Raw genomic sequence first — 24,293 nt, forward strand, 5'->3', positions numbered from 1 at the left:
GTGTTTAAATATACACACATGGACAAATGTTTATATTTGATGGTTTTTAGCTTTCAGGAGAATATGTTGATCACCTGCAATACTGGTTTCTCTCAAGCTGTTTTCAGAGATTAACTCTGGTAAATGTGGGTCAGGACTTTTGTGTTCTCACAAACAGTCTCTTGAGAACATTTCAGGAGAAAGTCCGGAATTCAGTCCATGTCTGAAAGCAGATTAACTGTTTCAATAGACCATTCAGTCAGAAATGAATGGTAACTGAGTGGTGCTAAGATCGATGGACTGATTTACTCGGACAGCACTTGTATCTATTCTGTAAATTTGTATGGTTTGTCTCACTGGCTTAGAAGAAAGTGTCCTAAACACTGCTGAGTCACGCTCTGTCCACCTCCTCACAATAGCTGACAAATAGTGGGCTCACCCCCATCTTCACAGATGAATCAGTGGCTGACGAGGAGAGAAAATGAGTGGGCTGCATTTTTGTCACAACATCTCAGGCCCTCTGGCAACTTATAAGGGGCACAGGTCCAGGGCCCTGTCTCCTGTGTCTGGCTATAGCTTACAAGGCCAGCACGAAAGACGGCTGAGTCGGGAGTGAGGTCTCACTATCCCACAGTAACATTAGCCCACGCATGGCACGAAGCCACAAGCAGACCACACACTCATGGCTGTGTGCTCCCTGTTCAATTCATGTTGTTACTATTCATTGCCGGGTGTTCTCACACACGACCGGAGTAAACATCAGATCTATAAATCTCAGCCTATCCCACAAAAGACTTAGAATCTGGCATGAATAACAATATGTCAGAATAAAGAAGTACTTCGTTAACTTTTTATATTTGTCATAATACATATTTCCCCATAAGCCTTGATGTTTACTAGTAAAATGTTTCTTACTGAAACTGCTAAGCAGCAAGTCTGTAACAAGGAGCAGTGCTTTCCAATTGAGCATTTATACTAGAGGCTTATCGAATATTTTTTTTTCTCCAAAGTGTTTTTATCACTTACATGCTGTCAGGTTACAGACAGACTTTCAAACCCTCAAAGCAGTGGAACATAAAAACACAAGCACAAAGAGCACAGGAACATTAAATGATAGGTCTAATGAAAAGCAGTAATGAACTAAATGGAAGAATATATACATAACCATCAGCACAGACAACAGCTAAGTACATAAGCCATTAGCTAGGCTTAAACATTGACAGAAACAGACTGATTCATCTGTTACCAATTTAGCTTCAAACCAAATGGCAAGAGCAGGAAGAACTTCGGGATGAGAGGGGCTTAAATGGATGGAAGCAGTGAATCATACTGTACCCAAAGTCATCTCTAAAAAGGAATCATCTCAGGTAATGACCGCAAGACAACAGCTTCCTCTGTGACTCAGAATAATTGGTCCAACAGAGCGTTAATACCAAGCCGAGACTGGGATAGAGAAACAGAGAACAAAGAATGAGGTGTCCTTGTAGCTTCTCCACCTAAAAAGGTCAAAATCAGAGGGGTCAGACATCGCTGTGAATCCTCTTCACTGTCACCGCAGCCCCGCCTCGCTCTGTCAGGGCCCACGCAGACCCCTCCAGTGGTTCCTGCTCCTCACTCTGCAGCTGTCATGATATTTACACACCTCCTCAGACACACAGCACACACAAGCTACATCTTAGTCGAAGAAACGCTTAAACCACGAATGCGAAGAATGATGTGCATCAAGCATTTGTATCAGAGGTGATCATGAGTCAGACTGAAATTATTAAAAAAGGTACTAAAACCTTCCAATAAGCAAACTAATACAGCTTAAAGATTAACAGAATTCAAAAGCTTAATATTCATTTCAGAACCAAAGATCAATCAATACAGATGTCAGAAACCTAGTTAGGACAAATTACAGTCCTAGTCTCTGTGCTCCCGAGACTCTGGTATATATGCGGTTGTTTATGAGCCACCACACCTCTACTAAAAAATTAATGAATACCAAACAGGAGACATCCGTCTTAACCTTGCAAACCCTGGCAATCAAATACTCAATCTCTTCTCCTGAAAAGGTAATAAAAGAAGTAAGAAACCATGTTTTTGTCAGAACATGCACCAACACAGCATTGTTTAAAATCATAGATGGATTATAATGACCCTGAAACCACAATGCATAACATCTAGTACTGACAGTAATTCTTTGAAACAAAAGCAGAATAGGCACTGCCTATTGACTGGAATCCTTACTAGAGATGTTCTGATACCATGTTCCCTTCAAGGTACTGATTCAGAAACCTGAACTTTGCATACTGATACCAAGCACCTATCTGAAAGTAGTGCATTTAAAAAAGAAAACCTTATGTAACGGATGTTAACAGCTGTACGCTACTAACTTTGCATGGAAGTATTGAAGCCATAATTGAAAGAATGTATGCTATACAACCTATTTTATCATCTAGTTTGAGAACCAGAAGTGTAAAAGAACACAACATCATTTGTAAAATGGGCAACACTAGTGTTATCCCTCAATACTGGAGTCTTGCATACAGTACATAGGATGGTGTAGTCCCTGATGCCCAACCCAGCATTTTCAGTATCGGTAAACCTCTAATCCTTAATCAATAGCTAGCTACTGAGATTCAAGCCTCGTACATTCAATTTAAATCAATAGATATCAAATCTCAGCTCAGTAAAAATACATTGTTTTTGTATCCAGCTGAAGATTTTGCATGCGAGTATTCATACGTCTAAGACCGAGATACAAACACCCTGACTGCAAAAACAAAATCATCATGCAGTAGCTCGAAAAAAATTATAAAACATAGATACTGCTGTGTTATCTGATACTTGTTTTTCGTCTTCATGGGAACACATTTCAGTGTGTTTCAGTGATCATGAACATGCAGTGTCTCAAATTGGTCTGAGCAGCAGGGTGGTAATGATGTCAGCCAGGAAGCAACAGCAGCATTTTATTCCTCTAGCTCTAATCTTCTTCATCTTCATCTTCTTCAGCGTAAACACAGACACAGGACATGTTCGGAAAATCAGGTAACCTTTGTGGGACGTGGTAAGGTAACAGAATTCCATGAGAACGACACCCTCACACAACAACACAGCCAGGAATATTTGATCTCTACGTGAACAAAGCCTGATTCAGATGTGGGATTTTCCACTGCGGAAAAATGACGGTTGGAAAGGCCTGTTATAGGGCAGTGCTAATATTAGCTGGTCTTATCTGGACAAACGGCACAAGGCTGAGGAAATGACGGAAAAGATATCACTGTGGGTTCAAGCTATCCCCCAGGAAGTCACGGAAACTTAGGCAAATCGAACTGATGACCATCAAAATGACAGGGAAATCACCCAGGCTTGTCAGGGCCACTCAATCTCACTCTGATATAGTTAAGAGAAGCTGGGCACTATCACTCCACATCCTGTACCCATTCAGCAGAGGCTGCTATCAAAACTGAGAGGCATGTGGTTCAGAACCATCAAGCACCTGTTGCCTGTGAAATATGTTACATGAGAAACTGAAGTTAGGACAGCAAATCCATTTTGGGTTGTTTCACTACTTGACTGAGTAAGAACCATAACTACTTATCTCGTCTATCAACAAGCCACCAAATGCTTTTAGGTTTCACAAGCGGTAGATACTACACGCTGCTGTCACTGAAAATGTAGCAAAGACAGTTTTTCAACTATTTGTTTGGTGTAATCTCTTTGGACTCTTAGCAAGGCAAGAGGTAAATATACAATAAATGAGTTAATATAAAAAGGTAAAATTCACATTGGATTGCAGGCTTATGTAGTCAAGACTCCTCAGCTCAGAAACTCATGCTTGCAGAATAAGTGACGCCCTTTAAATAAAAAATATTTGACATTTTCTCACAAAAAAGCTGACACACACCATCATGACTTCATTTTCAAGATGGTAGACTCAGCTGCACAGAGACAAACACAAACAGTTTGACAACAGCACACTTGATGCCATTCCCTGACTACATAAGAGAGGCACCACTCAACTGTGATTATGAAATCCAGTTGGGCAAAACAGACTTTGATGCAGTGAGTGTGACTAATAGCAGAGAGAGACGTGAGGATGGAGAGGTTATGAGTGTACCTGCTGGGGGCCATCCCCGTTGACCATGGCTGGGGGTGGTGGTGAAGGAAGCATTGGGAGTTCAGTGCTGAGAAGCTGGCCGGACTCCAGAGGTGGGGTGTGGTCTGCCATGTCTCCCTCATTCACACTACTGAAGAGGTTCTCCTGCAACAAAAGACACAGCAATCAATAGAGTGCTGCAGGGATGACGCACTTTGAACGCCAATCCGGAAGTAAGCAGCACACTGGTTCCTTTGACAAATGCCAATGGGATTTTTATGGTGGCTTTTTGATTCCCTTGATTCTAAGCTTAAGATACTTGCATGGTTTTTGTGTTTACCGCCATAGTCCCACTTAACTGCTTGCTAGCAGACACACAAAAGCTGTAAAAAATATGCAACTATACTGGGATATTTACTAATGTATTTTCAGTCTTAGAAATTACATGACAATGTCTTGAGCTTGATGGATAGATTCAAGGGATGGATGTAGATATTGCGATTGCCTAATGCAAAATTATTATATTACATTGCTCACTAGAAAATCAGATTTGTTTTAACCTGCTGCCTGCAAGCAGTTCTCTATTAATATTAAATCCAAGTGAAACATCCTGAATTCAATAAGAATCTAATAGTTTTAGGATATGACTGTTTGGGAAACAGGATGAACACATTTGCTATCAGGCATGAGGCAGATAGTCTCTAACTGTGCTGTTGTTTCCAGTAAGGAGATAGTGACAAGCTGAATCACACTGAGTGGGAATTTGATTCACATCCAAATTAATCTTCAAACACATCTATTGCTTTTCCTGCTGCTGATCATTTTGTGGCAAAGGAGCCCAATTGCTTACTCTGAAAGATATTTACTGGTGGCAGCCAGGTTAGACCATCTGATTCATCTCAACTAAAGAGGCCTGATCACAGACCACAGGGAGGGTATAAGTGATTGGAAACTCTCATCTGTGCTCCTTGTGATAGTCTGTGTTGTCCATCACTCCTGTAATGTCTTTTCAACAGTACATGTTGCATGCTTTGTTTGCATGGAGCTTGTACAGTCGATATAGAGCCATAAAATAAAATGGCAACACATGAGCCACAGTCAGGAAGAGTTTGTCAATAAACATCAGAAGATGTCTCCTCTCAAGGGTGATGTAAAACAAGATACTATATTAATAACAATAAATCACAGTGATATTCTCAAACAGTGTACTCACATCCTGCTAAGCATTGTGGTGTATTAGGTCTATTGAATTCAAGCAATCAACAAATGCAGACCAAGAGGGATTATACATAAGGTCATGTCAAGTCAAACTCTTTCAGAGTATGGAGAGAGGATAGATAGGGTGCCTTTTAAGACACTACCATGCAGTTAGACACAGGGTCACAATGAGGGCAGACCACTTGTGATAAAAAGTTGAAGCTTGATCACACGGCAAACAACAATTCTGCCACAAAACAACATAACAGCGTGAGGGAAATGTAACATGTGTCCTTGAACCTAATTACAATCTCACGCATGCGCCCGTCGACAGACAGTGATCTGGCTTATCTGTTGGCTTTAGCCCCTCCCTGCTTGAGCTTAGACAACAAAGTCAGTTTACTTGGTCAATGAACTGTATTTGAGGAACTATTGCTGCGGCGGAGGACTGCTATGGGATTAGCCCAGTATTACCAGCAGGCTTCAGATAATGGCAGGCTTCTTCAGCGGCCATTCGGCCTCCGACACACTGCAATAAGTTTGTTTAGTACTCAAAGCCTATTTTAAACCGATCCATGTAACATCTTAAGGTTGTTTACTCTGGACAAACTTCCAAAACAGCTCCATGGGGTCAGGGAGGGAGCAGATTGTTAGAATAGAACCTCTTGTGATTAGTGACCCAACCTCCTGTGATTAGTGACCCACCCTATAATATACTCTTACAATTTGCCCCCCGAGCAACCACCTTTGACACAGTAAAAAAAACCTACTTTGGAGTGGTATTATCACACAAGAAATTAAGATTATTCATTAATTTCAGCTATGGTATTATTTGATTGGGGAGAATGGGTAACTTATACTCCTGTTATTGAATGCTTGGAGGTTGTCAGTGGATCTGCATGAGTGCCAGGTTACCTACAATAAAATATGACATGTAATCCTAAACCTCCGCTACAAAAATAAAGTTGATGTTACATTACTTCTATAGAGAAATAGTGGCAGTGTCCGATTTCATTCTGTATTTGACTGTGGCTAAGAGAGCAGCCGTTTCTCGGTTGCAGTTTTGGTGATACCAGGGAAAACACCCTGAAAGGTTAGTATCACGGGCCACTGCGTCTTCTGCTTAATCCTCATTAGACCAAAGAATGGATGAGGAACTAACGTGAACTAAAGTGTACAAAGAAAAACACTGTTTGTGTGAAAACCTGCTTAGCAATAAACTCGAGAGGGAAATGTTTGGTTGTCAGTTTATACTGATTAATCTTATTTCCAAACAACACTTTCGTTAAGCTGAAACACCTGGAGACATGTTTTTCCACTCATCAGTGTCCAGTTGAACAGCTGGCTTTCCATTCAGTGCATGTACGTGACTTGGCATTGATGTTGACCTAGCATTACTGTTAGCAGGACTGACACTTGTGTTCAACACGTCACATTATTGAATACAAGAATAAAAGCCAATGTGCAGATTAAGTGGTCCTTTTTTGCCATATATATGCTAACACTTGTTGTTAGCCACTTAGCTAACCCTGCTACTTAGCCTTACTGCTAGCAGGACAGACACTTGTGTTTAAAAAGTCTCATTATTGAAGACAAGAATAAAAGCCAATGTTCAGATTAAGAGTTCCTTATTTGCCATATATATGCTAACACTTGTTGTTAGCCACTTAGCTAACCCTGCTACTTAGCATTACTGTTAGCAGGACTGACACGTATGTTTAACATGTCTCATTATTGAATATAAGAATAAAAGCCAATGTGCAGATTAAATGTTCCTTATTTGCCATATATATGCTAACACTTGTTGTTAGCCACTTAGCTAACCCTGCTACTTAGCATTACTGTTAGCAGGACTGACACGTATGTTTAACAGGTCTCACTATTAAGTATATTAATACAAGTCCATGTTGTGGTGCACTGCTCCCAGTTTGCCATATTAATGCTAACCAGGTTAGCCGGATCGCAGCCAAGACAACTATTTACTTTAGCTACAGGTGTGTGTGTCTGTGTGTGTGTTTGCTCCGGGTTATGTAAAAGCTCTCGTTTGTTATCTAACTGCGGAATAAAAAACGTAACAACACTGACGGCTCGTGAACAAACGACCACAACATTTTTCGTGTGCTCCCCGAGTCCCCAGCCCCTGCCCCCCCTAGAAACCCGGTGAACACGTCGCGCACACAGTCTGCAGCACCGGAGACGTTATTATAACCTGCGGCTAACGTTACTCACTCTGTCAGTCGACACAGCAGCGGCAGGAGTCCCGGACACACACGCCGATGCACGGGGGATGATTCCTCTCTCCCTTCGCCCTCCCAAAAAAAGAAAATGTCTTCACGTCAGCGAGCTCCGGTGACCGGCAACTGTCTGCAACACCTGAGACGGAGAGCTAGCTGGCTACCTAGATAAACACACGACCAGGCAGGGATGTGACATGCTAGCGCTAGCCCCCCCTCCTCCACCACCTCCTCCTCTAATGCTACCCAGCTTATAGTTAGCAAGATGAAGATGCGCTCTTCTTCCTCGTGAGTACGAACGACGATCGCGTGCGCCGGTCGGCTGCACCCAAAACAACTAGGAAGAGCTGGCGGGCGTGCGAGACGGTGCGAAGAGTCGATGTCTTTCTCCCGATCGCCACTTTTTATCGAGATAACTTTCCATCCAACCCTGCTCCACGCAGAAAAGGCAGGAATTTCACCATAGCTCACAGGGCCGTGTGCGCATGCGCGTCACGGCAGATCATGACGAGTCCCAAATTCCGCGATAAAGTGCAGAGAAACGTTCGGTCGCGGCTGGGTTCAGTTTCGGTACATATCGCGGGGACTTGACCGACATCCGGTTGGTTTAGAGTCAAACTTCCTGCGTGTTCATCCCCTTTGAAGAAGAGGTTAAGGTTGACGTGTCTGTGGTTGGTTCGTGGGATCGAGTCAGTCATGGAGGAATACGTGCACTGTGTGGTGGGGCCAGAAACAAAATCACCTTTTGATTTTGCTTTAACTGTGACATTTCACTGTCGGTGTCCATCTGCGTGGATTTAAATGCACTGACACACGGTTGACTCGCTGCCAGTGTAGTAGTGGAATGTTGACACGCTGTGTTATGAACAGGGTCATAGGAAATGGAGGATGAGGCAAGTTTGCACAGCTATGCTTGTAAGGACTTTGCGTTTACCATTAATAAATGTGGACAACCTGACCCTAACCTTAACCAATTAATCAATCAATCAATCAATCAATCAAATTTTATTTGTATAGCCCATATTCACAAATCACAATTTGTCTCATAGGGCTTTAACATGGTGTGACATCCTCTGTCCTTAACCCTCAACAAGAGTAAGGAAAAACTACTAAAAACCCTTTAACAGGGTGAAAATACGTAGAAACCCTAGAGAGCCACATGTGAGGGATCCCTCTCCCAGGACGGACAGAAGTGCAATAGATGTCAAGTGTACAGGAAAACATCAGGATAAAGGTTTTAGCAGCAATGATGAGGGTAAACAATTAACCTCTGACCAATTCATGCCTAACCCCTAACCTTGACCAGGACCTCAGCAATTACATTTTGCCACATCACCACTGAGTTTTGGAATCTATTAAGTCTACTGGTCCTAACAAGGTCAGTGTGATAGTGGAAAAAGTCCTAAAGAGTTCACAAAAATAAATACGCACACACACACACACAGTGTAACTTCAGGGGACTTTACATTGTTACTTTATATTATGAACAGGGTCATAGGAAATTCCCCCATGGATTGAAGTACAGACTGTTATTTTGAAATATGCAGATCACCACTTCCGTTGTGACGCTTATTTTGTTTGCTAACTATTGTTGAAATCTCATTAGTAGCTTCTTTCATAGTTTTGTAAATAAGTAGGTTGGGCATTATATTAAGGGCGTGTGTCTTCTTAAAGGTTCAGTGTGTGGGATTTAGTGACATCTAGTGTTGAAGTAACATGTTGCAGCTGAATCCCCCTCACTCCACCCTCCCCTTCTAAAAATTATAGAGAACCTGTGGTAGCCTTCAGTTTTCATAAAAACTCAAAAGGTGTTTAGTTTGTCCAGTTTGGACGACTGTAAAAAAAAAACATGGCTGCCTCCGTAGAGAGGATCCGCTCCTGATCTAAATATAAAATATGTAAATGTAATGGGCTCATTCGAGTAAAGAAAACAACAATTCCTGCAATTTAAATGAAACACACTAATGAAAACCTCACTGGGATTATTTTATATTCAATGTATCCAAGGAGCTCCTCATATATGGCATAGTTTTTCATACTTGACTGCTTTTGTGCGTGACCAGCAGGCCGCTCTGAACAACCTTCACAAGCAGACTGGTTGTTGAATTATGAATATGGTACAGTGTTAGCACGTATCACCGTCACAAGGGATGTCAGAAGGATCATATTCGACCTTGTTATTGCCACAGATGAGGCCTCAACGTTACCAACCAATGTGGCAGCAGCTATCAGCCACGCAGGGAAATATCTGAAAGTGGGACGGTTGAAGGGTTTCCTGATGGTTTGCTGGAACTTGGTGTCTTCCAATCTGAGCACAGACCTTGTGTGGAGCCAAAGGGATCATTTCCATATGCCTAATTGCTTAATAAAAGAAGTGTGGACCTGATGGATAGTTTGACTTTATCTGTGTCATTGTCAAAAATATATTCAATTGTGTAATAAATATTAACAGTGTTAGAAATTGTATTTCTAAAGCACTTTTCTATTGCATAAAGTGCAGTTCAATGTTCATTGTTAAGCTATGAAAAGTTCCTTATAAATAAAACATTGTGTACACAGCGCACTGTTTGTATAGTCCAGTTAATTATACTGTCTTAGAATAACTGTTAGAACTAATATCTAAATTGTCCCTCCCTTAAACATAGCTGAATTGAAACAAATAATCCAAAACCACTCCCACAATGTTCCAAGTATCAAGAATCTTTTAGGACTGCGACTACATATCTGTCACTGTCAAAATTATATGAGAGAAATCTAAATGTACATGGTAATAATTCACTTTATGTAGATAATATAGCAGCTTTTGAAGCATAGGTGCTTTTTTAATCAATGTAAAGTGTTAATTATAGAAAAGGCCTTTAAATGTGAGAAGGTATTTTCCAAGTAAAATATTAGCTTTCAAAATTATTGTCTAGAAAATATTATGCATATGTAATACACATGTACCTGTGTGTATCTCTCCACTGCCCCCCCTGCTGGACGCTATTGAGGACTTCAATGTTGCCTCTGCCACTAAAGTGAGTAAAACACTTTCTTCTTCAATAGAACGCATTCAAAAATATAATGTGAATAAATGTCTATGACCATTGATAGCTGGTTTCTGGCCTTGTACATGTGACGTCATCTTATCATTACTAAATTAGACCACACCCACAACCTGTGACCTGGGCCTGAATTGTAACATCAATTGTAAAGTTTAGTGACTGTGACTAATTCTGTCTGCACAAATATGCCAGATTTTGCCATGATGGCACCATGGAGGATGAGTCAAGTTTGAACAGCTATATTTGTAAGGACTTTGCGTTGACCATAAGTAAATGTGGACAACCTGACCAAAACCTCAACCACTAACCTCTGACCAATTCATGCCTAACCCCTAACCTTAACCAGGACCTCAGAAATTACATTTTGCCTCAATACGACTGAGTTTTGAAAACTTTGAAGTCTACTGGTCCTAAGAAGGTCAGTGGGAAAGTGGAAAAACTCCTGAAGAGTTTACAAAAATAAATATGCACACGCACAGACACACACACTCACTCACAGTCTAACTTCAGGGGACTTTACATTGTTACTTTCTCAGATTTGCTGGAGACTTACTCTAGCCTTACCCTTTACCCTAACCTTAAGCGTAATCCTAATCTTTAACTAAACGTACCTTGACTTTATCTAAACCTAATCTTAGTGTAAACCTGATCCTAACCTAAACCAAATCTTTACCTAAACTTAACCTTAACTTTAACCTGAACCTTAACCTTAACCTAAACTAAATCCTAACCTAAACCTAAACCCAATCTTATCCTAACCTTAACCTTAACCTTAACTTTAACCTTAACCCTAACCCTAACCCTAACCTCATACATGTGTTCACTTAAAAAAAAATGTCTCATGATTTTTGGCCTTTATTTTTATCCCCATAAGAAAGACAAGTCACCATAGTAATAAGTAATAGTAATTCTTAGAATACACACACGCACACTCTGAAAACACTAGACATACTGTAATTATGAACGCAGATAGGAAATAATAATCAGAAGCTCCGATCTCCGACTGTCAGTGAACGCAGCAGCTGGCTACAGGAAGTGAGGAGGTGCGGTTGTTGTTCAGTCGGTGGCGATGTAGCGGCTAAATGCTAAAGCTAGCGACACCAGGCAGCAACCAGGAACCACTGACGTGAAGTTATGACAACCGACATGATTCTACCAGCAACTTGATTCGCCAATAATGTTGACGGCCGACTTGTCAGCGTCACTGTCGAGCAGGAAGCGACGCCGCGCACGAGACGCTCGCTAAAGGGAAACTGTAAAGGTAACTACAACACTTTGAAGCGAGCGAGCACCAACAACAACACGTTAATTAGCTTTGACGTTAATTAGCGTTGTGTTGTTTTTCCCACTGTTGCGTTGAACTGCTCTCATCGTTAATGTCACGGCCACATTCACTTGTGGTGCTGTTAGCTTGTTTGAGCTATAATGCACAACACGCCTAGCTCATCTTTGTTGTTGTCTGTTTGCAGCCCTGTTTATTGGAAGTGTTGCGTGCTCAATGCTAAGTGCAACTTTGTGTTAGTGGCTCAGTGAGGTGCACCCGCTGCAGGGTTTACAGGTTAGCCGGGGACACAACCCGAGCAGGAAACGATGGGCTTCGTTAGCTATGATGCTCTGAATCACAGAGAGAACTTCTGCATAATGATATTTAATATGTTTTGGCCCTTCTGTGGCTTTTTCCATTTTAAAGTGCCATTCACAGTCTTGAGTCTGCAGGAAGCAAATGTGTTCCAAGAGACGAGTAGGGTTTTTACGAGCATATATTGATCTTTGGAAAAAGGGAACCTGAGCCAAGCAGATAAACCATCTCCATTAAACACAGACAGTATATTTCAAATAACTTTTATGCACATCTGGTAACAGCCAGATTGGGAATTAAAAAGGAGTTTGTTCTTGGCAGAAATATTGCATTAGGCTTCAGATATGGTGGAGGAAAGAACTCTGTCAACACAGTTTAATGGGTTTATCCCAGTCAACACTGGTGCATGTTTTAATCTGCCTGTGAAGATGGACTCTGTGCCCAGTTGCTGTCTGTGCCCCTGAGTGCCTTTTTGAGATATGAAAAACCCAGTGGATAATTTACCCACCTAGTTTTGACATTAAGCATTTGTTGCTGCAGACTCGACAGCACTTAATTTCCAATTTCTTTCTTTTCTTTTAAATTAAATTCTACTCTGACCTTACTCCGGTCTGATTTTGCAAGACTTTATTGTAATCACTGTATTATTAAAAAGAAGAATGATTTGTATGCAGTCAAGGATTTATTAACTGGAGTGGGAATGGCTTTTAACATAACGACTTCAGCATATTTCTGCTTGGCTGTGACTCAGCATTTTGCTTTCCAGCATAAATCACTAATTCTTTCAAAGAATACCTCAAAGTACAATGCTTCAAAGAATTAAGAAGACAACACACAACACGTCTTTTCCAGCATATTTTAATTCTTATCTTCTCTCTATGACGTTCCACATTTCTAGCCTCAATCAAATTCTCTCGATGACTCATTTTGACATCTGTTAAACTTTGCTTTCTCTTCCGTTCACAGCTGAGTAGCATGCTGGACGTGGGGAAGTGGCCAGTGTTTGCACTCCTTCCTCCTGAGGAACTGAGGCTTATCCGGCAGGCCTGTGTCTTTGGCAGCGCTGCGAATGAAGCCCTCTATGTCACCGTTAACGATGAGGTAACACTCTGACCTTAAGCCAGGTTCCCTTTAATCTTTTTGTTTACATTCAAACAATTAGCAAGAATCGACTTAACATCCTTTTTTAAAATACCAGTTTGATTATTTTCTGCCTGCAAGTGGTTAGAAAATAGCCTCAGTTCCCTCTGGTTCTCACCGGCTGATACTAGATGGGGTTTCCAAGCCTAGGGATAAGCAGATAGAATGAGGCTATCTTTAGCCATATAGGCCTAATGCCTGAGCAAGCTCCACTTTTATCCCGTGGGAAGGTGCCTCATCTTTCCACCCTTGCTCATTTGTTTTTCCCTTTAGTCCAATTAGTTTATATTTCACGGTAGATGATTGAGGTGTAGAAATGAATGTTGGTTGAACTTATTACTTTCATTTATCAGTTTGTCATTTGGAAAGATGACAAACTGCCACTGGGACGGTGTGATGGACATGTTTCTCTATTTTCTGACATTAAAGAGACTGAACAGACCATTAAGATGACAAGACCAATTAATTGATAATGATTTGTAATTGATTCACGCACCAGTCTACTTTGCTATCTAGTCCCCTCCCAATGTGTCAACTCACCATATTTGTGCCGGGGTGTCAGTGTCAGTGAACACCTGAATGTCACATTCATGTATAATTTCTCAATATCAGAAGCATCTCAGCAGTGATGTCTGTTTGGTATTTGCAGGTCTTTGCGCTGGGCACCAACTGCAGCGGCTGTTTAGGGCTCGGAGATCTTCAAAGCACTATTGAGCCGCGCAGGATTGATGTCTTGTGCGGAAAGAAAATTGTGTCCCTGAGCTATGGAACGGGACCACATGTGGCTATCGCTACTGCAGGTAATCCAGTTCAGTTGACTTGTATTTGTCCCAGAAGGCAATTTCCCTCAGAACGCAAAGGAAAGGCATCACAGAGAAATAACATCACAGACAGACAAAGATGACACATGCAGAGGTCTCAAGTCAGATTTTATTATGTCGCTGTTTCTTTACTGGCAGGGTTATTTTATTTAACCTGTAGCTACAGTTTAAATGCTAACATTAAAATATGTAATGATTTAATTAACATATTTTGATAAATAAATATAAAAGTTGAGGCTGTACACGAGAATTTAACTGTTCAGTGGAATGTGGAATGAAAGGGCCTGGACTTGGCTGCAGATGTTTCACCTCATCAAGAAGCTTCTTCAGTATCTACAACCAAGTCCAGTTGCCCTCAATTCAACTTTTCTTTAACATGTCAAGTGGCACTGGTGCAGCTAAATAATATATAAACACAGTTTTGCATCAAAAAGTAGATGTGATGTACTTATTGGACTCCTTAATGGCTCAATCAGTGTTTTCCTATTATATAAGGTTGATATTTATTCACATACACTATATTATAGATGAACAACAGCTTTTTATTTCCCAGAAATCCAATTGCCAATATGGTGTTAGTGATATAAATAAAAAATATTATTCATACTGCTAAATCTACTTTATGGCAAGTGTGAAAGTGACTTTAACTTTCGGTATCTTTGGAAATGGGGCTTCTCTTGTGCAGGATCAATAACAGCCTCTTTCCACAGCCCCTCTTGAACCTCTTCCTCTCCCTTCATGCTATTCCCAGAGCTGTGAGGATCCTCCACACAGACTTGTGGAAACCTATGCATTCATCTGGAAATAGCCAGCGCTGCCCCCCTTATATACACTGCATTGTTGTCTCAGTTCCTGGTACTTGGTGGCCTTCCTCTCTTTGCATCCTTTTCCCTCCCTCTTGCCTCCTCAGACCATATGGCTATATCAGCCCTTAGGTATGTTTGAACAACCACAGAAATGTGCAGTTTTTCCCCCCAGTTTCTTAATCCTCTGTCTTCTCGGTGGTCTCCTCTTCCTAATGAACTGCATGAATGGAACTGGTCTCACGTATCTTATGTTTTTCTTTTCCATCTGTCCTGCTCCGAGTTGTCAGCCTGCGCTCTGAGGACTTTGTCGTGTCGCCATCTGTATCCCCCCTGGCAAAGCACAGTCTTGAACCTTGTCAATATGTGCGCCAACGTGTTTCTCTTTCCACATGACTCGCACGGTGAATCCTTCTCATTCCACTCTAGTGTTGGAAGACTTTAGCTCATCCATCAAAGCGTGACAGCGATATGGAAGTGCTCCAGTCTCCAAAGTTCAGGGCACGTCATCTTTTGCTTTGATCGCACATGGTCCACATTTCTTGTGATCCACATTCCACATTCCACCGGCCTTTTACTGTAACCCTCCCTCCTCCAGGTGTCGGGCCTCGGCTTGGATCAGATCTTTCATCTGCCTTCAGTCTTTTTTCTCCCTTTTGCTGGAAGTGGGTGGGTCTAACTCCTTGTCTGTCTGTCTGTTCCTGACAATGCCCTTCAACCTCAGCCTGTTGTCTGCCAGTGCCACTGTGTGACTGAGCTGTCCACTTGTGTCCTGAACTTGTGGTGACACGTCCGGCATTTTCCATGATTGGTGTCTCTGTGCATCCTCTGAAACCTGCACTTTGCCACCTTGGACTCTTTGATTAGTGATGATGGGGGCAGCTGTAACCGGCCAGACTTAATGTCTAACCCTAATGACAGGAAGTTCGGTGGAATTCAGAGCCACACGCTGAGGTGTTCAATGGCCCGTGAACTCCTTCCACTGACGTCATAGATACTTCACCATGGTTCCTTTTGTTTTAGCTTCAGAATCCACCGGGCTCGTAGATGGGATGAAGTTGTTATGGGTTTGTTCATCCATTAAGCCTCTTATCGAAGGTTTGGAGGTAGCTTGACATAATTAGTGGCCATCTGGATTCTTTTCCTGCGGCTGTGAGCAGATTCATTCCCATGATAAACCAGTTAGGGGCCTGTTTTATTTACTTTTCCAGGTCCTGCCCCTGGGTTATGAAGTGGGCCTTATTCTTAACTCTTCATCAGTGTTGTACGTCACATTAGGCATAATGTTATAATATGTTCTGATTATTTTCCTTCTGCAAATACATTTTAGTTTAATAAATGCCAATTAAAGAAAATTTAGATCTCTTGTAATTTCTACTAAAAGTTGTACTGGGGCTTTTCTGTAATCTATGTGAAGTCGACTGGTTCTTATCTGTTCATGTTGTCACAGTGGTTAATTTTTTATATTGCCTGCTGGTGTGTAGATGGAGAGGTGTTTGCGTGGGGCCACAATGGCTACAGCCAACTTGGCAATGGGACCACTAACCATGGACTGACCCCTGCCCTGGTGTCCACCAACCTCCTGAGCAAGAGGGTGACAGAGGTGGCCTGTGGCTCCCACCACACCATTGCCCGAACAACTGATGGAGAGGTGATTTATCCTCACTTTTCTCGCTGCTTAATCTGTGTTTTTCTTTGGACTGTGACAATATTTATCTCCGTGTTCAGGTCTATGCATGGGGTTACAACAACTCGGGCCAAGTGGGTTCAGGCTCCACCGCCAACCAGCCGACACCACGGAGGGTCAGCAGCTGCCTGCAGAACAAAGTGGTGGTTAACGTGGCCTGTGGGCAGCTCTGCTCCATGGCTGTTCTGGACAACGGAGAGGTAAAGCATCACATCAGTCTGCAGATTTTTAACACGAATAAGTGAATCACTGCTCTCAGCAAGTCAATTTTGTGGCAGTCAGCAAATCGTAACTATTTTTTTAAGTGGTTGGCCAATAAAAATGTTTATTGCAGCTTAGCATAAGATAATCATGAGCTTAGCAGTTTGTACATTAGAGGCCTGGCTCATCGTTTTATGAGAGATATGGATTAATTTCATCCGATTTAATGCTCTCATTCATGCATAAAGACAGTGTTCATCATAGTTTACAGTGAAATGAGTTTCTTGCAAATAGGGACATTTCAGAGTAACTATTCCAGGAAAAACCTTTTTTTAAATATATCTACCAAAAGAAAGTGAGGAGAAAAGTTTAGAGAAAAAGTAAATTATTTATTTAAACTCTGCACTTAACTAGAACTGCGCTCAGTAGGGCGCATACTTCCACGAAGACCCAACCGTCTCATTACATTTAATCAAGCTGCACCATATTATACACTCATAAATATCAACCCCCTAAATACATTTTATTCGGATCTATCCCAAAGTATTATGGTTTCTTTCTTGACCCATGTCCCATCTTTCCACCAAGTTTCTGTTAAGTAGTTTTCACTTAATCCTGCTGAAAACAAACCAATGGACAGGGGTGAAATCCTCCTTGGCGGAGGTAACACTGCCTCGACATAGTGTGTGCATTGATCTGAATTTGTCCCGTTTGTAGATCTATGGTTGGGGCTACAACTGCAATGGGCAGCTCGGTTTGGGCAACAATGGAAATCAGCAGACGCCATGCAGGATCGCTGCTCTTCAGGGTGTCAACATCGTCCAGGTGAGAATCAAAAACAGAGCTTCATAATAATTCTCTCTTTTTCAGTCTTTCTCTATATTTTTCTGACTATTTATCTGAGTTAACATTCACAGTAATTTCTCCCTATGTGCAGGTTGCCTGTGGATATGCACATACATTGGCACTTACAGATGAGGGGCTGGTTTACGCCTGGGGTGCCAACTCGTATGGGCAGCTGGGAACAGGCAATAAGAGTAACCAAGCTCTTCCCACGCAAATAAACACAGACAAGGACAGGTAAGTGTTTTGTTTTTTACCCCCAGCCTAAAAATAGCCCTGCCACCTTCCTGCCACCATGACACGTCACCAAGGGCTTCATGACAAAGTCCTTCAGGACATATGTCAACACACAGTCTGCATGATAAACCTCAGCAGCACTTCAGAGTTTGAATTCTATCGTTGTCACTAGGATGGTGGAGGTGGCTGCGTGTCACACCAGCCACACGTCAGCTGCCAAGACCCAGAGTGGGCAGGTTCTGATGTGGGGTCAGTGTCGAGGTCAAGCTGTTGCCAGTCCCCACGTCACCCACTTCAGCGGCACAGACGATGTGTTTGCGTGCTTCGCCACGCCTGCTGTCACGTGGCACCTCCTCTCAGTAGGTAAGTGTCGAGGACGAATATAAAGGAAAACTAAAGAGCCCCAGAACACAGACATTTTTATATAACAATGTATTATACGTTGTTTGTTCAAAGGCAATCATCCCCTCTTATGGCCACAAGTTATAGTTAGAATTTCCTGGAACTAAACAGGAAAATATGTTTCCTCTCCACTTCAAACAATCATACATGGTAGTGAGTGATCTCAGCTCGACCTGACTACACAGGCCACTTTGAGGTGTTTATTTTTGACATGCTCCAGAAAAATCAGTTTATCAAACAAGCCACTGAAACCACCAGCACTCTGTTACCTGCTATAGTTTTCTGATTTGAACCTTTTCAACTGAAGGAGCGATTTAGATTGATGATTGCCTTCAATTTCCTTTTCAAAAGATCTACTAGAGAGTCTTATCTTTTCATCTTTTCAATTCAACATCAATGCGATATTTGTACAGAGAAGTGCACCAGTTGTTACATGCCTGCAAAAAAGGCGTAACGCACAATAAAGCGATGGTTTCTTTGAAAAAACAAAACAAAACTTGTTTTCTTTGTTTTTGTCAGATGGTGACGACTACCTGACTGTGGCTCAGTCTCTGAAGAAGGAGTTTGACAGCCCGGAGATTTCAGACATGAAGTTCTTGGTTGATGGGAAGTGTATCCATGTCCACAAAGCCCTGTTGAAAATCAGGTACAGAAACCAAACTCCCTGTCCAGTCACAAGGGAAAATGTTGAACCAGTGCTTTTTGGTTGTTGTGATCAAATCGCAATGTTTAAAAATGTTGGTCTAGCAAAATGTCCCGAAACAACACATTCAATCGCATGCACTTTAAGAGCAGCTATTGTGTCTCTGGTTTTTGAATTTTACCCACCCACACAGAATTACCACACAAAAAACCCTGGGTGCAGATAATGATCCTTATATAGGATTAGAAACTGTGTCTGTGATGTTGTGCTGCTCATCTCTGCGTGACTGTGTTTTCCATTCTGGTCACATGAGTGTATTTATCACTTTCAGTGGTTGAGCGTGGTCATGAGGGATTAAGGTGCTCTTTATAGACCACACTGAACACTCATGTTAAAAAATTTTAGTGACCTACAAAAGCATCGTGAATATTTTGCTATAGAATTTACCATACATATACATACACACCATAAACCGACTAGTCCTGTGTTGCCATCTGTTGAACATTGTGTCCTCGTCTTTCCTGTTAATGTCACAGGGAAGCGAAGACAGACCTTTTGTTTCCCATTTTTCTTTTTTTAACCACACTTGGACACAAAGTATCTGCATTCCAGTCGCTTGCTCTTTTGCACCGTCAGTAGGAAGGAGTCAGACTGTCTGCGACATCAACCACGGTGCACATGATCACACGAATATGCAGCAGTGGGGCGAAAGAAAACAACCTGCTCTGGCTAAATCCCATGCAAGTGATATGTTTGAGATGGTTTATTCAACCATGTCCTGAGAAGGAAAACTTTACATATCAAAGCAGTTTGAGCAAGTAGACGTCAGAAATCACAAAAACAATACAAATATCTCAGGATAGAGAAGTGGAGCCGGCAACGAGATTCATGAGCTTTGGGTGATAAAGGCTGATGCTGGTGTTTTAGTGCTGTAAACATATATACTCAAAATTATTTCTTTTGTGGAATTTATACATTATGGCCTACCCCCTGCTGCTCTACAGCCCCCCCCTCACCCCAACACTGACCCGATTATCTGCAGCCGCCTGCTTCACATGTGAAAGAAAAACACTAGAAAATGTCTGGACCAGATTTCCGGGTGATTTTCCAGGGTTCATGTCTTCAAATAGCTTAAGTAACCAACATTTTTGGCTATTTTACTGTTTAACAGTTTATAAACTAATTAGGCTCTTAAAACTAATCAATCTGAACAAGTCTCATAATTGTTTTCCCCTTAAAGTGGTAAAATACAAGTAGCAGAACTGTAAAAGAGGCATCATTTTCTAATTGTTATTGATGACATCCTCTCATTATGTCTGCATCCTTTTATTATGTCTGCTTTCCTTCCCGCTGTAGGTGTGAGCATTTCCGTTCACTGCTCAATGAGACAGACGAGGACTCCATAGAGGTCCACCAGTTCTCATACCTGGTGTACAGAGCCTTTCTGGAGTACCTCTACACAGACAGTATCAACCTGCCACCAGAGGATGCTATTGGTAAGGGCCCGAGCTCAATCCCAGTCGCTCTGAGAGCACCAGGAATGGAGTCAGTGCATAAGTCTTGAGTAGACTCACTTGTGTGTCGCGTGTTGTTTTCACAGGGCTGCTGGACTTGGCTACTTTCTACCGAGAGACGAGGCTGAAGAGGCTGTGCCAGGAAACCATCAAGAGGGGCATCGCCGAGGAGAACGCCATCACCCTGCTCTCTGCTGCTGTCAAGTATGAGGCGCGGGTAAGCTCATAGCCACTGACACACAGTCAGACACCATGGTGGTGGGTGCCTTGCCTTCACAGTAGCTAGTCGGTTATACCCCTCAGCATTGACAAGACGGCCCTCTTCATTTTTAGGACCTGGAGGAGTTCTGCTTCAAGTTTTGCGTCAACCACCTCACAGCTGTCACGCAGACCCAGGCCTTTGTGGACATGGACCACGACCTGCTCAAGAACTTCATTAGCAAAGCCAGCCGCTACGGGGCCTTCAAAAACTGACTAGGCTGCCCCTGTAGTGACTAGTTGAAGCTCACCCGGGTCTGCAGGGTCGACCCTAGACCAAAGTAAACAGGAGACCGATCAGTGCTTCAAAGCCTTGTGGCCGGGGGTGCAAACACTGGAGGGGCAAAGGGTTTAAGGTTTCCCCCCCTCTAGCTGATGCTTCTGTGTGACTGGCCTCACCTCAGCCACACACAGCGGCTGCACTCTGGGTAAATACTCACCTCAGTCCCGAGCAGACAGCGTGGTCGTCCTTCTGTCACCTTTGTGTTATTGACTAAACGCTCGGCTGATTCAGTATCAGATTTTATTTGATCACACTTGTCACCAGCCTGATGTGGTGCATCGGTGAGCAGCTCAGACAGGACACGTCAAGTCACGGCATCAATCTTTGCAACACCCGAGGTTTGTTGCTTTGAAGATCACAGCCCTGCATCAGGAAGTAAAGCGAATGATCAATAGGTAGTTAAGTGCACGCAATGTGTGATCAGCAGCGACAGGAAGTGATCGGAAACCAACGCGTCAGCCAGGACTTGACCTTTCACATTGGGCTGCTTTTCTTTGAAGCCTTTTTTCCAGATTGAGGAGTAGATTTTAACGAGGGGGGAAAACAAGCTGCTGTTCTATTTTACAAACTTCAACTTGTTTTCTTTCCTGAAAAATTATAATTTGCATCTGATCAACAAAACCCATTTCTTGTTTAAGTCACTGTTAAACTTTGCCACGTTTGTTTTGTATCGTAGTTTTTCACCTTTGCCATCCGAACTTTCCGTTACCGTTGGATTAATGTATTGACATTTGCTCTGGTCGACCGTCAGAGGACTGATAGAGGAAGGTGTAGTCAGTTGCACTTCACCGGAGATAAGGACGTCCTCCTGCGCGTCAACCTGTTTTCAGATTAACCCTTTGTGTGCAGCTGGAAACTGTGTTGACTTACACAAGCTTTTATTGTGTAGCCTGTCGATGATGCGACGCTGTAGATGCAACTGATTTACGCTATTTGGTTTGTTTACGGAAGTTTGGTGGGCATTGTTCTCTTTTCTTTTTTTTAAATCTTGAATATGTTAGCATCAAACTTCTGCTTCTTTTTACGAGAGGTTTCTTAATATCTGTCGCCTGGTAGCACTTTGTGGAAATTAGCTTATTTTTAAATGCCAACTGTGACTGCGTTGAATATAGCCCAGTATATACCAGGTATGTAGTTACCACATAATTCCATATAAAATTCCTAAATGTGTCTAAATATCGTAACAAAATACTTTTTTCTCTAACAAGCAAACTATTATTATTTTTTATTTGGAATATTTTGATAATTTGTAAAAAAAAATATGAAAAAAAAGCCTACGCTGTCATTTTGTATGAAACATTCTGTACAATGCTTTCAGCTGTGACGGTCTAAAGGTAATAAAATGAAAAACTGAATAATTTGATGTATGTGTTATTTTTGTATTGGTCTGTTTATTGCATCATGAGCTCGACGTGAATGTTTACACACTTTAAACTGGTGAAGAAAATATTGCATTGCTCCATAAAGACATCTATCTACGTACATTCTTCTGTGTCACATTTACAACATAAACAACATGAGTGATTAGTCTCACTTTCAATGAGTCTTATTGGAGTTAAATATGTGAGTAGTTTATTTAGAGTAAAACTGCCTCTGGCTTTTCTTGATCTGTTTGTTGTTGGAAAGGATTCCTCTCCCATGTCTCTCCATCAAATTTATAGCCTATGCGTCTTTTTCCCATAATCCTTCGATGCCAATGATATAAACCCAAAGGCATTTCCCACCACTTTGATTTCTTATGACGGATTGTTGGCAGTTGTAGGTTGTACTTTCATGTCTTTATTCATTATCTAATATGCAAAATATTTCCAGATATGAACATACAGGTAGAATTTTCCCCTCAATGAAAATTGATTTACCGATTTACCTTTTCTTAGCCACAGGGCTCAATAAATAGTCACTATTTTAGCATATTTTTATATTTTATTTTTATTAACATTTTTATTGTATTTGTATCTTCTTGCCAAATTATGGGATTGATTTCCAGGTATTTTTTATTCAATTTTATTCACAATTCTTGATGTTTTAAGGGGGAAGTAAGTTCCAGTTCAATCAGGTTTGAATCCAGTTCAGAGTTAGTTTCCTGCAAGTGTTTGTTCAGCTCAAGAAATCCGAAGATAATTGCTGCCTGATTGTGATCGGCTCTGTCTCATACAGCTGGGCTTCAATCTAACAAAAGGGTTTCATCATAGTGATTTATCTTAGCAGAAATTACTGTGGAATAGGATTCCAGATAAGTCATTTATCTGTGGGAATATGGTCATGTTTGTTTTGATGTAACGTCAAGGGTAACTTACAGAAGTTGTTCTCAAACCTTTGCACCTCAAGGATCCTTTTACTGACACTGACTACACCACGTTCGACACACTTTTTTTTTTTTTTTTTTGTGTATGAAATTCAGGACCAAAATAGTCAGTGTGTTAGATATGGATGGCAATATAGTGAAAATAAAGGTTCCTCCCTTTCCAGGGACCCCCTGCAACCCCCTCAAGGACCCCTGGGAAACCCTGACCTAGACTGTGTAGCACTTGAATTTGTTTTCATACTCGTGCATCTCTGTGCTGAACTCCTGCAGAGCACACGTTGTGGTTTTCACACCTGCCCCCTGTTATCTAATGCCTTCTGTAAAAGACTAACTCAGCACTCGACTGCATGTTAATGCTGCTTTAACTGAACCATGCATATCCAACTGAGAGAAACACTTGTTATTCGTTAACCGCAGGCAAATGAAGCTTGCAAAATCTCCTGTTTTAAAAACGTGTATAATAGTCTTATCCAATTTAAATGCAATAAATGTGAACATGTGAAAAACATCATGTCTAGTTTGAACATCTCCCTGGAAGCCGAAGCTCTAGTAATTCTGCGTTTTGTTTCCTGATGTGCAACTTCCGAGTTTCACATCATTCTGTGTGATTTCGGTCGCAGGAAGTTTAAGGCTGTTGTCAGAACAAGTTCACAGTCAACATACGAGATAAGTCTCACAGAAAACAGATTTTTATATCTTGATAGAGGCTCAGCTGAAACTAAACATTAGAGGCCTTGTGAGGGTCAGGCACATTGTGATGAAAGCCAGATCAGCAGCTCGCAGACGATAATTCACTTACTGGGCTCCAGCTCATGGCTACTCCCAGAATTCATGAGCGTATGGCTTCGGTGTAATGTTCCCTGGTGACTGAGCTTCCAATTGAGGAAAGGTTATTGTCTTATACACAAATACATCAAGGAAAACAAACAGGGCATTTTATTTCCTTTATCACACAAATACTATTTGACATAAGAGAACAGATATATTTCATTTCTCCTCCTACGGTTTCCCCCTGCAGCCGTAGGGGCCTTGTATTGGT

At 41.7% G+C, this 24,293-nt stretch overlaps 2 protein-coding genes across 2 annotated transcripts in view; one reads left to right on the plus strand and one right to left on the minus strand.

Moving 5' to 3' along the window:
- The window catches only part of fndc3a (fibronectin type III domain containing 3A), a 45,309-nt gene extending 37,198 nt beyond the window's left edge, over positions 1-8,111 (minus strand). The window contains exons 1-2 of the mRNA XM_053422368.1: positions 7,490-8,111; positions 4,085-4,228 (exon numbers count right to left, since the gene is read on the minus strand). Of these exons, the coding sequence (XP_053278343.1) occupies positions 4,085-4,195 (111 nt within the window). The 5' untranslated portion in view covers positions 4,196-4,228; positions 7,490-8,111. The remainder of the gene's footprint in view (positions 1-4,084; positions 4,229-7,489) is intronic.
- A 3,451-nt stretch (positions 8,112-11,562) lies between these two features.
- On the plus strand, positions 11,563-22,307 carry rcbtb2 (regulator of chromosome condensation (RCC1) and BTB (POZ) domain containing protein 2). The gene is made up of 12 exons (XM_053422642.1): positions 11,563-11,799; positions 13,084-13,218; positions 13,907-14,057; positions 16,366-16,532; positions 16,610-16,768; positions 17,487-17,594; positions 17,707-17,849; positions 18,022-18,212; positions 18,771-18,897; positions 20,251-20,390; positions 20,495-20,625; positions 20,742-22,307. Exons 2-12 carry the CDS (start codon positions 13,093-13,095, stop codon positions 20,880-20,882), a joined length of 1,584 nt encoding a protein of 527 aa, XP_053278617.1. The 5' UTR covers positions 11,563-11,799; positions 13,084-13,092; the 3' UTR covers positions 20,883-22,307.
- Positions 22,308-24,293: the final 1,986 nt, after the last annotated feature.

Source organism: Pleuronectes platessa, chromosome 5 (genome assembly GCF_947347685.1).
Source record: "Pleuronectes platessa chromosome 5, fPlePla1.1, whole genome shotgun sequence".
Classification (NCBI taxonomy): domain Eukaryota; kingdom Metazoa; phylum Chordata; class Actinopteri; order Pleuronectiformes; family Pleuronectidae; genus Pleuronectes; species Pleuronectes platessa.

What these genes read in the sequence shown, in the direction of transcription:
- rcbtb2 (XM_053422642.1), top strand. Translation starts at nt 13,093, where the DNA reads ATGCTGGACGTGGGGAAGTGGCCAGTGTTTGCACTCCTTCCTCCTGAG. An exon ending in ATGTCACCGTTAACGATGAG is followed by an intron (nt 13,219 to 13,906) that starts GTAACACTCTGA and finishes TGGTATTTGCAG; the next exon opens with GTCTTTGCGCTGGGCACCAA. An exon ending in TGTGGCTATCGCTACTGCAG is followed by an intron (nt 14,058 to 16,365) that starts GTAATCCAGTTC and finishes GCTGGTGTGTAG; the next exon opens with ATGGAGAGGTGTTTGCGTGG.